The sequence below is a fragment of the Schistocerca cancellata genome, chromosome 3 (assembly GCF_023864275.1).
Source record: "Schistocerca cancellata isolate TAMUIC-IGC-003103 chromosome 3, iqSchCanc2.1, whole genome shotgun sequence".
NCBI classification, from domain to species: Eukaryota; Metazoa; Arthropoda; class Insecta; order Orthoptera; family Acrididae; genus Schistocerca; species Schistocerca cancellata.
The window spans coordinates 527,060,559-527,075,445 of NC_064628.1; the positions used below are offsets into that span (position 1 = coordinate 527,060,559).

General features: G+C 38.2%; 1 protein-coding gene across 2 annotated transcripts in view; it reads left to right on the top strand.

Moving 5' to 3' along the window:
* Positions 1 to 14,887, top strand: part of LOC126175358 (1-phosphatidylinositol 3-phosphate 5-kinase) — a 418,246-nt gene that overhangs the window by 164,479 nt on the left and 238,880 nt on the right. For both annotated transcript variants that reach the window (XM_049922107.1, XM_049922108.1), the window contains exon 13: positions 6,556 to 7,328. In XM_049922107.1, coding sequence (XP_049778064.1) covers positions 6,556 to 7,328 — 773 coding nt within the window. The remainder of the gene's footprint in view (positions 1 to 6,555; positions 7,329 to 14,887) is intronic.

The window sequence follows — 14,887 nt, forward strand, 5'->3', positions numbered from 1 at the left end:
CTCCTAATTTTTCACTTAAAGGCAGATTTTGGTCACTTAGTTCTTGTCTCTGTACATCTAACATAGTATTTAACTGAGTATTCACTGAGTTTAACTTCAGACTTAGTCCCTTAATTAATTTTGCTACTTCAGTCTAGTTTGGCATGACCTTAGTCACTGTCATTGCCATGGCTCGTTCTACAGTTTCTGTAGGTTGTTCCTTCTCCGTAGTCCTAAGTTTCTGTGGTCTTGTGATCATTAAAAAAAATCCTCTCTGTGAATAATGACCACCCTAGTTTACCTTCAAATAGTTATTATCTTGAGCTCACCCGTCTTAGGTTTGTAGACTGTGTCAGTGAGGTGTAGAAACGGCACCAGTGAACCAAATGAGAGCCGGCAGTGTCAAATGTTGGTCGCGGCGTCGGTGTCGGCAGGTGCAAAGTCAGCAACTCAAACAGCAACCAGCAACAATGGCGGGTTACTGCGACTGAGTTGGCATCGGCTGGTTACTGCGTCGGCATCGGCTGGTTACTGCATCGGCATCAGCTGATTACTGCATGTGTGAGGATTGCTTCCTCCCCACAACCAAATCATCTTAATCGAATCTTGCAGACAAATGTTTTCGTCTTGTTGTTATATGTTGCTATGGCAACTCTCAACTTTTTCTCATCTCAATCTTCTTCCAAAAATTCCTCCTTTTTGTGTAGTGCTCACTTTGGTCGCCCTGTTCTGGCGGTCTTGATGTGACGATTTACTTTAGCAGTTAATTGATTAATAATGCAACAGCCATTATACACTTCCAGTGGACAAAGCAACTATACACACTGAGGTTCTCTCGATCCTTTGACACATGAATTTTGACATTTGGTAAGTTCCCGTACATCATCTTAATGTTAGAAACTATTATGTACATTTTCAATAAATAAAGTATCGACATTATCTCAAATTTGACGAAACAACTGTCCTGACCTTACGAAAGTAAGAAAATGAATGAATAAGTAATTGTCTCTTTTCTTCTTTCAACAACATTCAAATGTTCACACAATAATGTTTGACATTGCACGAAGTACGGCACGTTTATTCCTTGAGAAGGACGTGTAACTTCTTAGGCGGGCTCAGCGACTACCTGCCCACGCTGATCATCCGTCCGATACATGTCCGTCCTGGACACACACAATTGTGGTGCAATAGACACAGTTCTATTTTACCACACTCATCTCTAAAATAACACGTGTTTGAGACAGTGGAAATACGAGGGTCTCTAGAATTTACACCGAAATTCTCAAGGCACTACAATACGCTGATCATCCTGAATCAATCTGTCAACATTTTGCTTGTGAAACTTGGTGGTTGTTGTCACAGGATGTCTAACTCTGTGTTTGTCATGCAGGTCAGATATTCCCACCTCAATATCTTTAAATGTACTTGCCCAATGATGCACAGTACTCACATCAACACATTCACCATAAACTGCTTTCATTCTCTGATGAATCTCCTTCAAGGTGACACCTTCTGCTGTTAAGAATTCAATGACTGCACGTTGCTTAAATTGCATTGGCTGACCGTCTACGCAGGGTTCCATACTTTACACTGTAACAACACAACTGTTCAACGCTAAGGGCTCCCACCAACTGTAGCTGTAGAGAATAGGCTACGGAACAAGTCAGTACCTGCCGCATACCAATGCTGCCAACTGTTGAAGAATTGCAAAGGTGGGTGCATTTACTTTTTGGTCAACCCTCATAATGGTTATTATGGTTTCTTCTAGGTCAATTCACATATGGTGTGCAGGAAGAATGATTACTTAAGCTTATATTGCGTGCCATGATTAGCCTAATTTTGTCTAGGCATTGTTTTTGGGAGCAATGTGTAGTAGTTGTAATATATTTCTAGCTTCCTCATTTAAAACTGATTCAAGAAACTTTGTTACTAGTTTCATGGTATAATTTGTGTCTATTGTGTGGACAGTAATAGTAATGTAGTTTGTACAGTTAATGAAATGTATGTGTGATAAATTGTGGTGTGGTTGGAGCACTGGTTTCACTTTGAGAAGGAATGATATTCTAATTTCGGTCCTCTCATCTTGATTTAGGGTTGCTGTGGTTTCCCTAAATTTCTTAGTGTTAAAGTGAATGCTGGGATGGTTCCTATGAAGAAATTTTAACCTTCACCTTTGTCCAATATGACTCTGATCATCATCAGGAAAGACCTTGTTGATGGTGGAAATTTAAACCTAATGTTTCTTCTTCTCATTTTGCACTGAAAAAATCCATTATTTTTGCCGTAAGTATACTCTCTGTAAAATGAGACTATCATATTAATTGAGGAGGCTACAACACTGGGCATTTCTTTCAGTGCAAGGTGCTCCTGCATGCTGTGAAATTGAGACAAAATGTTCGCTATGTCCAAGGGCCTGTTCATAAGAAATCAATCACAGAGGTTGCATTTGTTCACTGCTAAATGCCTTTTATTAATCTGTTACATATTTCATGTTGAGCAGTATGATAAGACAACTGTATAGAGTGTAAGTCCTCCCCATAAACCATGGACCTTGCCATTGGGGGGAGGCTTGCCTGCCTCAGCGATACAGATATCCGTACCGTAGGCGCAACCACAACAGAGGGGTATCTGTTGAGAGGCCAGACAAACGTGTGGTTCCTGAAGAGGGGCAGCAGCCTTTTCAGTAGTTGCAGGGGCAACAGTCTGGATGATTGACTGATCTGGCCTTGTAACACTAACCAAAATGGCCTTGCTGTGCTGGTACTGCGAATGGCTGAAAGCAAGGGGAAACTACAGCCGTAATTTTTCCCAAGGGCATGCAGCTTTGCTGTATGGTTAAATGATGATGGCGTCCTCTTGCGTAAAATATTCCGGAGGTAAAACAGTCCCCCATTCAGATCTCTGGGCGGGGACTACTCAAGAGGACGTCGTTATCAGGATAAATAAAACTGGCATTCTATGGATCGGAGCGTGGAATGTCAGATCCCTTAATCGGCAGGTAGGTTAGAAAATTTAAAAAGGGAAATGGATAGGTTAAAGTTAGATTTAGTGGGAATTAGTGAAGTTCGGTGGCAAGAGGAACAAGACATTTGGTTAGGTGAATACAGGGTTATAAATACAAAATCAAATAGGGGTAATGCAGAAGTAGGTTTAATAATGAATAAAAAAAATAGAAGTGCTGGTAAGCTACTACAAACAGCATAGTGAACACATTATTGTGGTCAAGATAGACACAAAGCCCATGCCTACTACAGTAGTACAAGTTTATATGCCAACTAGCTCTGCAGATGATAAGAAATTGATGAATGTCTGATGAGATAAAAGAAATTATTCAGGCTGTGAAGAGAGGCGAAAATTTAATAGTCATGGGTGACTGGAATTCGCGAGTAGGAAAAGGGAGAGAAGGAAACATAGTAGGTGAATATGGATTGGGGGCAAGAAATGAAAGAGGAAGCGTTCTGGTAGAATTTTGCACAGAGCATACCTTAATCGTAGCTAACACTTGGTTCAAGAATCATAAAAGAAGGTTGTATACATGGAAGAATCCTGGAGATATTAAAAGGTATCAGATAGATTATATAATGGTAAGACAGAGATTTAGGAACCAGGTTTTAGATTGTAAGATATTTCCAGGGGAGATGTGGACTCTGACCACAATCTATTGGTTATGAACTGTAGATTAAAACTGAAGAAACTGCAAAAAGGTGGGAATTTAAGGAGATAGGACCTGGATAAACTGAAAGAACCAGAGGTTGTACAGAGTTTCAGGGAGAGCATAAGGGAACAATTGACAGGAATGGGGGAAAGCAATACTGTAGAAGAAGAATGGGTAACTCTGAGGGATGAAGTAGTGAAGGCAGCAGAGGATCAAGTTGGTAGAAAGACGAGGGCTAGTAGAAATCCTTGGGTAACAGAAGAAATATTGAATTTAGTTGAAGAAAGGAGAAAATATGAAAATGCAGTAAATGAAGCAGGCAAAGAGCAATACGAACGTCTCGAAAATGAGATCAACAGGAAGTGCAAAATAGCTAAGCAGGGATGGACAAAGGACAAATGTAAGGATGTAGAGGCTTATCTCACTAGGGGTAAGATAGATACTGCCTACAGGAAAATTAAAGAGACATTTGGAGAAAAGAGAACAACTTGTATGAATATCAAGAGCTCAGATGGAAACCCAGTTCTAAGCAAAGAAGGGAAAGCAGAAAGGTGGAAGGAGTATATAGAGGGTCTATGCAAGGGCAATGTACTTGAGGACAATATTATGGAAATGGAAGAGAATGTAGATGAAGATGAAATTGGAGATACGATACTGCATGAAGAGTTTGACAGAGCACTGAAAGACCTGAGTCGAAACAAGGCCCTGGGAGTAGACAACACTCCTTTAGAACTACTGACGCCCTTGGGAGAGCCAGTCCTGACAATACTGTACCATATGGTGAGCAAGATGTATGAGACAGGAGAAATACCCTCAGACTTCAAGAAGAATATAATAATTCCAATCCCAAAGAAAGCAGGTGCTGACAGGTGTGAAAATTACCGAACTGTCAGTTTAATAAGTCACAGCTGCAAAATACTAACGCGAATTCTTTACAGACGAATGGATAAACTTGTAGAAGCCAACCTTGGGGAAGATCAGTTTGGATTCTGTAGAAATATTGGAACACATGAGGCAATATTGACCTTACGACTTATCTTAGAAGAAAGATTAAGGAAAGGCAAACCTGAGTTTCTAGCATTTGTAGACTTAGAGAAAGCTTTTGACAATGTTAACTGGAATACTCTCTTTCAAATTCTAAAGATGGCAGTGATAAAATACCGGGAGCAAAAGGCTATTTACAATTTGTACAGAAACCAGATGGCAGTTATAAGAGGCTAGGGGCATGAAAGGAAAGCTGTGGTTGGGAAGGGAGAGAGACAGGGTTGTAGCCTCTCCCTGATGTTATTCCATCTATATATTGAGCAAGCAGTAAAGGAAACAAAAGAAAAATTCAGAGTAGGTATTAAAATCCATGGAGAAGAAATAAAAATTTTGAGATTCGCCGATGACATTGTAATTCTGTCAGAGACAGCAAAGGACTTGGAAGAGCAGTTGAACGGAATGGACAGTGTCTTGAAAGGAGGATACAAGATGAACATCAACAAAAGCAAAACGAGGATAACGGAATGTAGTTGAATTAAATTGGGTGATGCTGAGGGAATTAGATTAGGAAATGAGACACTTGAAGTAGTAAAGGAGTTTTGCTATTTGGGGAGCAAAATAACTGATGATGGTCGAAGTAGAGAGGATATAAAATGTAGACTGGCAATGGCAAGGAAAGCGTTTCTGAAGAAGAGAAATTTGTTAACATCGAGTATAGATTTAAGTGTAAGGAAGTCGTTTCTGAAAGTATTTGTATGTAGTGTAGCCATGTATGGAAGTGAAACATGGAAGATAAATAGTTTGGACAAGAAGAGAGTAGAAGCTTTCAAAATGTGGTCCTACAGAAGAATGCTGAAGATTAGATGGGTAGATCACATAACTAATGAGGAGGTATTGAATAGAATTGGGGAGGAGTTTGTGGCACAAATGTGACAAGAAGAAGGGACCGGTTGGTAGAACATGTTCTGAGGCATCAAGGGATCACAAATTTAGCATTGGAGGGCAGAGTGGAGGGTAAAAATCGTAGAGGGATACCAAGAGATGAATACACTAAGCAGATTCAGAAGGATGTAGGTTGCAGTAAGTACTGGGAGATGAAGAAACTTGCACAGGATAGGGTAGCATAGAGCTGCATCAAACCAGTCTCAGGACTGAAGACCACAACAACAACAACAAAGTGTAAGTACAATAACAACTAACATTATTTGTGCATTATGAGCACTGTCACACATACAAAACAATGTAAATATGACTGCAAAAGATTTAAATATATTACATGATAAAATCGTGGAAGATAATGTTTAAAGTTTTTATTTTTCTGGGTTGAGTTGATTTGGGGGAGGAGGCCAAACTGCGAGGTCATCGGTCTCATCGAATTAGGGAAGTATGGGGAAGGAAGTTGGCCATGCCCTTTCAAAGGAACCATCCCGGCATTTGCCTGAAGCGATTTAGGGAAATCACAGAAAACCTAAATCAGGATGACCGGACACGGGATTGAACCATCGTCGTCCTGCATGTGAGTCTGGTGTGCTAACCACTTAACCACCCTGCTCGATTTAATTTTCTGTTGAAACTGTTAAAATTATTCAATATTTATGCTATTACCTGTAATGAATAATTTTTGACAGTTATTATTTTTTGATTTTTGTCATGTCCACCATTCAAAACTACACTTATTAACTATTGGTTGGTTCTTGTGGGAACTTTTGTTGCCAAAGGTTTTCCATACAATTGCCAACCCCACTTTGTCCGTCACCATCCAAAAAGTACTGTACGATATTAAGTAATATATCCTGATGTATATTTTTGTTACATTAATTCTATTTCTGTGTGAAAATTTATTCATCAAATAAATATTGTTAATCACTTTTAGTATGAAGTTAAAAAATACTGGTATGTTATTGTTTACGTATAATTATTTTCAGTTTTGTTTTCAGGTGCCATAAAAACACTTATGGTTTTTGAAGGATGTCCTTTACCACACCTTGGATGTACAGTCTTGCTGCGTGGTGCTTCAGAACAAGAACTTGCCAAACTTAAGAGAGTGACTAGTTTTATGACTTATGTACGTTACAACTGGTGTTTGGAAAGAGCTTTCTTGATGGATGAATTTGCTTGTCCACCACCACTACCAAAAGATACGTTCATGGAGGAGAACAGTTATTCTGGAGCTGCACCTATTAAGTCGGTGCGAGAAGAAATTTTGAGTTCTACGTGTGCATACCCTAAAGAAAATGGGAAGCAAAATAAACAAAATTCTGTCTCCTCTGCTCAACAACAGTACTATTCCAATGAAAACATGAAAGAAATTTGTGAGATGCTCCATGAAGAAACTGTGCTTACTAAATGTGTTTGTGAAACTATAGAAAATATTTCTGTAGAAATGGGGGAACCCTACAAAAAAACAGAGAATGAAAATGTGCAGGATTTTAGTGTTAAAAAAGAGTTACTGGACACAAAAAATTTCTCCACATGCACATGTTCTCATCCTTCAAATAAAGAAAAATCACCTTCAGATGACAGGAAGATGAATGTGGAATCTATCAGTGATTTTAGTGATCCACTACATTCATACCTCAACCTTGAAGATGATGTTTTTAGTACTGACAGTCAGAATGGACCCTCTCTCTCAGTTTCAGAGCTTCCACTGTGTAACCGGTTTAGGAAAGCTCTAGATGATACAATTCTGTCAGGTTCACCATATATAAAGGTAAGATTAGGAGAATATTTATATTTGGCTTTCAGATATAAACTGAATTCAATTTAACAATTTTTTTTCAGATATAAACTGAATTCAATTTAACAAATTGATTGACGACAGATCAAATTATAAAAGCAGGATTTTGTTGGCCTACATTATTTTCTCCTGCAAAACATGCATTTTACTTTGCCAGACAGGCAGATTCTTGATACATTAATTCAGAACAGTTGTGTTTGTAGTCAGTTATCAGGATTCTTCAGTTAAAACGTCTGGGCTTTAAAGACCACTTCCTAACATTGTGTCTCTGAATGCAGGAGACATCTTCAGAGTAAATGGCAAGTGCATCAAGGGCTTAAGGGACACCCAAATTTATAGAGCTATGTAGAGGGCACCACAGTTTGTCAAGTAATACCAAATCTGTGATTATCTCTTGCTGGCATCATTGTTCTTGATTAAAAATAATTGACAGTGAATGATGCTGTCAGACAGAGATAATCATGCATTTGGAATCACACAGTGAATGGTGATTTCATGATCCCTTCAAACCAATTATGGATTTGCTGTTTTACCTCTGAAGCTGTCTCCTGCAGTCAGAGATGAAACATCAGGAAATAGTTTCATGTATGTACCACATACTATTGGGCTGTAAGTTTCAACTGGAGTAAACGTGGGCATGAAATCCTACATTGTTTGAGTTACTTTGATTCTTATTATAAAGTGTTCTTAACTAATGTGTGTTCTCGGTGTCCTTACAATTTTTTTTATTTTTTATTTATTGTCAGAGTGCTATATCCATGATAAAATACTGTCTACATGCAGTGTATCATGATGATATAACCACTCAGACCTTTCAAATACCATCACTTATACACCACCTCTGACTCACCACTTCGTTACTTGATATTGTCACCTCCATGGATCAATAATCCATTTTAAATTTGAATAGTGTTTCCAAATTGGATTTATATGTTGACAGTGACACTAAATGATGGATAAGATTTTTTACCTGTGGTTTCATTCACATCAAAGCTTCCGAAATTCTTGAGACCAGTGCTAGGCTTCTTCACAGTGTACACTCCCAAAATTGTAGTTGGAGTTAAGTTAAAATTAAAGGTGCTTTCTTCATTTGAAAACAAAAAATAATTTATGGAAGAACAAAGGGGTGCATATCATGATGCCTACATACAGTGTAATGAGGGAACACCAGTCTGCTGTGCCACTTCACTACCAAATCATATGTTTAAAAACAACTGACAAGGCTTGTGTTTAATCAATTTTGAATTGCCTTATTTTGTCAAATTCTGACTTACTCAGAGAATAAGTATAAACTTCTATACCTCTCTATGTGATATAAACACGAGAACGACCATCTTTTTATTCATCTGCCTTTTTTCTCATTCTTCAAAATGTAGATTTCTCTATTATAATAGCATTCATAATAGCTATTACCATACTTCTACATAGTTTCTGATGAGATTATCAGCATAGTTCAGGAAATAATTTACATGCAAAGTTCATTCGAGGTACATGAAAAAAGTATTTTACTCTAATAATCCCAGATGTAACAAAAGCCAAAATAATGGAGCCTTATATTGTTGCAACATAAATCTCAAATTTGTCCATGTTTCAGTCTCGTTATGTCTGTATCTCATGACATCTGTGCTTCAACCTTATAAGACTTAAATTTTAGGAAGTCTTTTCTATAAGTATTTTTAGAAGAGAATAGAAGCTTTTGAATTCTGTTGCTACAGAAGAATGCTGAAGATTAGCTAGGTACATCAAATTAGTAAAGAAGAGACACTGAATCATATTGGGAAAAAAGAGCTTTATGGCACAACTAGCATAGAAGAAGAGAGACATCGATGGAACACACACTGAGGCATCAAATATTACATACAGCATTGTTTACATTAAGTACAGTCTTTGCTATTTGTATAGGACTTTATGATTTTCTCCTTCATCTACATCTAGATCTATATATGTACTCTAATATAACTATGAAAACAATCAGTTTTTGACAAAATAATTTAATTGGATAGATAAAAAAAATCTACTGACCAAGCAGCGGCAGAACACACTCATAAAAGAGGGTTGAATTAGCCAAGATTTCAGAGCCAGTGGCTCCTTCTTCAGGCTGAAGGGTTGAAGGGGAAGGAAGAGGGGTGAAGGAAAAGGACTGGAGAGGTCTAGGAAATGGGGTAGATTTCGGGAAAGTCACCCAGAACTCCAAGTCAGGAGGGTGGTGAAAAGCTATTCCAAGTGTGGTGGGCAAGATTTTAGACAGAATGGCTCTTGTTTCAGGCCATGATTTTAGGAATAATAAGGGCCTTGTGTTTATGGGACAGGCCTGTAGTTACTTCTACTTATGTTGATGATTCTCCATGCTCTGGCCTGCATGCAAATAAATCCTCTAGCCAGCCACAGATTTTTTCTGATACCTAATGTAAATGTACTGCAGTTAATTAACTTTGATGTGGTACTGAGCCAAATATTTTTCACAAGTCAAGAAGTACTGCATCTACCTGTCTGCCTTGATCTGTGGCTTTCAGGATGTCATGAGAGAAAAGTGCAAGTTGAGTTTCACTTGACTGACATTTTTAAATACACATCATTCTCCTTAAAAGCAAAAAGAAATTATACCCACATTTATTTTTGTGAATGTGTGTATCTAAATTATGCTCTTTTTGATAAACTGATAATGAAAATCTTATCTCTAGGTACATTATAATAGTGGGTGCCCTGTGAGCCAAAGGTTGAAAGACTCCTTGGGGCTGAGCCAGATGATTACAACTGTTGTGTCGTTGTTGTTGTGGTGTTCAATCCACAGACTGGTTTGATGCAGCTTTCCATGCTACTCTATCCTGTGCAAGCTTCTTCATCTCCCAGTACCTATTGCAACTGACATCCTTCTGAATCTGCTTAGTGTATTCATCTCTTGGTCTCCCGCTACAAATTTTACCCTCCACACTGCCCTCGAATACTAAATTGGTGATCCCTTGATGCCTCAGAACATGTCCTACCACCCGATCCCTTCTCCTAGTCGAGATTTGTACAAATGTCTCTTCTCCCCAATTCTATTCAGTACCTCCTCATTAGTTATGTGATCTACCCATCTGAACTTCAGCATTCTTCTGTAGTACCACATTTCATAAGCTTCTATCCTCTGCTTGTCTAAACTACTTATCATCCATGTTTCACTTCCATACGTGGTTACACTCCATAAAATACTTTCAGAAAAGACTTCCTGACACTTAAATCTGTACTTGTAGCAAACTTCCCTTCTTCAGAAACGCTTTCGTTGCCATTGCCAGTCTACATTTTATATCCTCTCTACCATCATCAGTTATTTTGCTCCCAAATACCAAAACTCCTTTACTACTTTAAGTGTCTCATTTCCTAACCTAATTCCCTCAGCATCACCCGATTTAATTCGACTACATTCCATTATCCTCGTTTTGCTTTTGTTGATGTACATCTTATATCAGTCCTTTGCTGTCTCTGACAGAGTTACCATGTCATCGGCGAACCTCAAAGTTTTTATTTCTTCTCCATGGCTTTTAATTCGTACTCCAAATTTTTCTTTTGTTTCCTTTACTTCTTGCTCAATATATAAGTTGAATAACATCAGGTGTAGGCTACAACCCTGTCTCACTCCCTTCCCAACCACAGCTTCCCTTTCATGCCCCTCAATTCTTATAACTGCCATCTGGTTTCTGTACAAATCGTAAATAGCCTTTAACTCACTGTATTTGGCCCTTGCCACCTTCAGAATATGAAAGAGAGTATTCCAGTCAACATGGTCAAAAGCTTTCTCTAATTCTACAAATGCCAGAAACATAGATTAGCCTTTACTTAATCTATCTTCTAATATAAGTCATAGGGTCAATGTTGCCTCACGTGTTCCAGCATTTCTTCGGAATCCAAACTGATACTCCTTCCACCTTTCTGCTTTCCCTTCTTTGCTTAGTACTGGTTTTCCATCTGAGCTCTTGATATTCAAACAAGTGGTTCTCTTTTCTCCAAAGGTCTCTTTAATTTTCCTGTAGGCAGTATCTATCTTGTCACTAGTGATATATGCCCTTACATCCTTTCATTTATCCTCTAGCCATCCCTGCTTAGCCATTTTGCACTTCCTGTCGATCTCATTTTTGAGACGTTTATATTCCTTTTTGTCTGCTTCGTTTAATGCATTTTTATATTTTCTCCTTCCATCAATTAAATTCAATATCTCTTCTGTTACCCAAGGATTTCTACTAGCCCTCGTCTTTTTACCTACTTGATCCTGTGCTGCCTTCACTATTTCATCTCTCAAAGCTACCAATTTTTCTTCTGCCATATTTCTTTCTCCCGTTCTTGTCAATTGTTCCCTAATGCTCTCTCTGACACACTCTACAACCTCTGGTTCTTTCAGTTTGTCCAGGTCCCATCTTCTTAAATTCCTGCCTTTTTGCAGTTTTTTCAGTTTTAATCTACAGTTCATAACCAATAGATTGTGGACAGAGTCCACATCTGCTCCTGGAAATGTCTTACAATTTAAAATGTGGTTCCAAAATCTCTGTCTTACCATTATATAATCTATCTGAAACCTTCCCGTGCCTTCAGGCCTCTTCCATGTATACAACCTTCTTTCATGATTCTTAAAACAAGTGTTATCTATGATTAAGTTATGCGCTGTGCAAAATTCTCCCAGATGGCTTCTTCTTTCATTCCTTACCCCCATTCCATATTCACCTACTACTCTTCCTTCTCTTCTTTATCCTACTATCGAATTCCAATCCCTCAAGACTATTAAATTTTTGTCTCCCTTCACTATCTGAATAATTTTTTCTTTCTCATCATACATTTCTTCAATCTCCTCATCATCTGCGGAGCTAGTTGGCATATATACTTGTACTACTGTGGCTGGCGTGGGCTTTGTATCTATCTTGGCTACAATGATGCGTTCACTATGCTGTTCGTAGTAGTTTACCCGTGCTCCTATTTTTTTTATTCATTATTTAACCTGCCCCTGCATTACCCCCATTTGATTTTGTATTTATAACTCTGTATTCACCTGACCAGAAAACTTGTTCCTCCTGCCACCAAACTTCACTAATTCCCTCTAAATCTAACTTAAACCTATCAATTTCCCTTTTCTAAATTTTTTAACCTTCCTGCCGGATTAAGGGATCTGGCATTCCATGCTCGGATCCGTATAACACCAGTTTTATTTTTCCCGATAACGATGTCCTCCTGAGTAGTCCCCGCCCGGAGATCTAAATGAGGGACTATTTTACCTCCGTAATATTTTACGCAAGAGGACGCCATCATCATTTAACCATACAATAAAGCTGCATGCCCTCAGGAAAAATTACGGCTGTAGTTTCCCCTTGCTTTCAGCCATTTGCAGTACCAGCACAGCAAGGCAGTTTTGGTTAATGTTACAAGGCCAGATCAGTCAATCATCCAGATTGTTGCCCCTGCAACTACTAAAAAGGCTGCTGCCCCTCTTCAGGAACAACATGTTTGTCCGGCCTCTCAACAGGTACCCTTCCGTTGTGGTTGCAGCTATGGTACGGCTGTCTGTATCGCTAAGGCACGAAAGCCTCCTCACCACTGACAAGGTGCATGGTTCATGGGGGGGGGGGGGGGGGGGGGGTTACAACTATCAGCATGAAAATACAATAGGGTGTCACACATGTGACATAGCAAGGTGGCTTCCTCAAATCTGTTATGTTTTTTCTACTCCCAGAAATAACAAAACTTTTTTGTTAATTTTTGTCTTAATGCTAGTACATTAATCTATTCATAAGCATCACTTACATGAAAATCTCAAGATCTTATTTAGATGTAGTTTCACTTGAATTTATTGTTTGGGTTATCATTTTGATTGTTCTGTTTACATTGATGCAATTAGTTTTTGTTGGGGCTCTTGTAATTTGAAAATATATTTAATTGATGTTAGTACTACAGTTCGCAACATGCAAAAACCTATGAGCTAATTAGTATGTTTGTGAAAGGTTACCCTTGTGAAAGGTTACCCATACCAACAGAAAGCACTTGGAATCATCTGAAATTAATTACTGTACAAAATAAGCAACATCAAAGTTACAGACAATTACCATTTTCCATGGCAGATTTTGTCTTAACTATTGTTAGATTCTGAACTTTGACTACATACTTTCGTTACTTTAATTTTTCTATGCAAAGTGATGTACAGCATTGATTAAATACAGGTAACTCACTATTTATTAATTTCATGTAATTTACCTTTATATTAAATATTGCACTCATAGTTGTAAACAGGGGATTCACATTGCAGAAGAATAATAATGTCCATACATTTTTCTAAATTCCTAATGAGTAATATTTTTACAAGCCAAACTCACATTAGTTCTGGTAGTTCACAAAATAACAGTTTATTCTTACACCTATCTTTAAGCAGTCGGATGTCACCCAAAATTGACTGTGTGTGGTTTTGAAATCTCATGAGTAAGACGTGTTGAGTTTGCTCCCACTGTTGGTGAATACCATGTACATGAAAATATGTCCTCCAACATCTGTGAAACTCAATATCATTAATGTTTCATAACCTCTGTGTGGTTTCTGTGCATCAGATGAATGAACAACTTAACTAAACTGTGCTGTAATTAACAAGAAGGTGTGCAATGTTATTGTCATCGAAGCAAGCTATTGTTGGTCATGGTGGTGCTTGTTATAGATTGACTTGATTGAACTATCACAGGATGTTTTCCTCTGGTGAATTACTGCAGGACAGTGCTATGTGTGAACTGTGACTATTTTGTGTAAATGTGAACTGTTTTTTGTGCCTAAAATCAAATAATGAACTTTGCCAATGAACTGTTGCTATGTAGATGTGTGTACTGATCTGGTTCTGTGTGCTGATAATTTTTTGTCGTAGGTAAACCTGTCATTGTCACTAATAACTGAACTTTACAAGGACTAAATATATGTATTAGTGCAATTTAAATTATGGTGTCATGTATTTTCTTGAGATAACACCATCCTACACTCATTAAACTTTCAGCTTTGAGATGACCAGAAGTTCCTGCTACCGAGAAGAGACTATAAAAATCAAGTCAGTAAGGTAACACGTGATGTGAAGTGAGTTTTTCAAGCCACCGTCTAAAATTAGGACTGTTTTAGGGACTGAAAAGGGTATCTTGGTTTGTATAAGGCTGGTGCAGTTGTGGGATGTTATACATTGGTCAGATCATGGAAGACCAGTGTATAGAGCATCTGAGTCACAGCAACTTACAACAGCTGTCAAATCTGCTATTACAGAACATTGCCATTGGTAATTAATATTCACTATTGATAATTTGTGATTGGTCATCTTAGGTTGTGTGGTGGTGGTAGTCGTTTACAGTAAGTGTAGTTGTCAAAGATGTCAACCAGCTGCATTCCTGTGGTAGTTTGAACATTTTTATGCACTGGGAGAAACTCAAGCTTCATGCTGCATTTCTTGAATCTCATTTTTTGTTCAGTATGTGTCGAATATATTTCATGATTATGATAATAACAATGTTATTGAGTTGGTGGTGGTGGTGGTCGTCGTCGTCATTGTG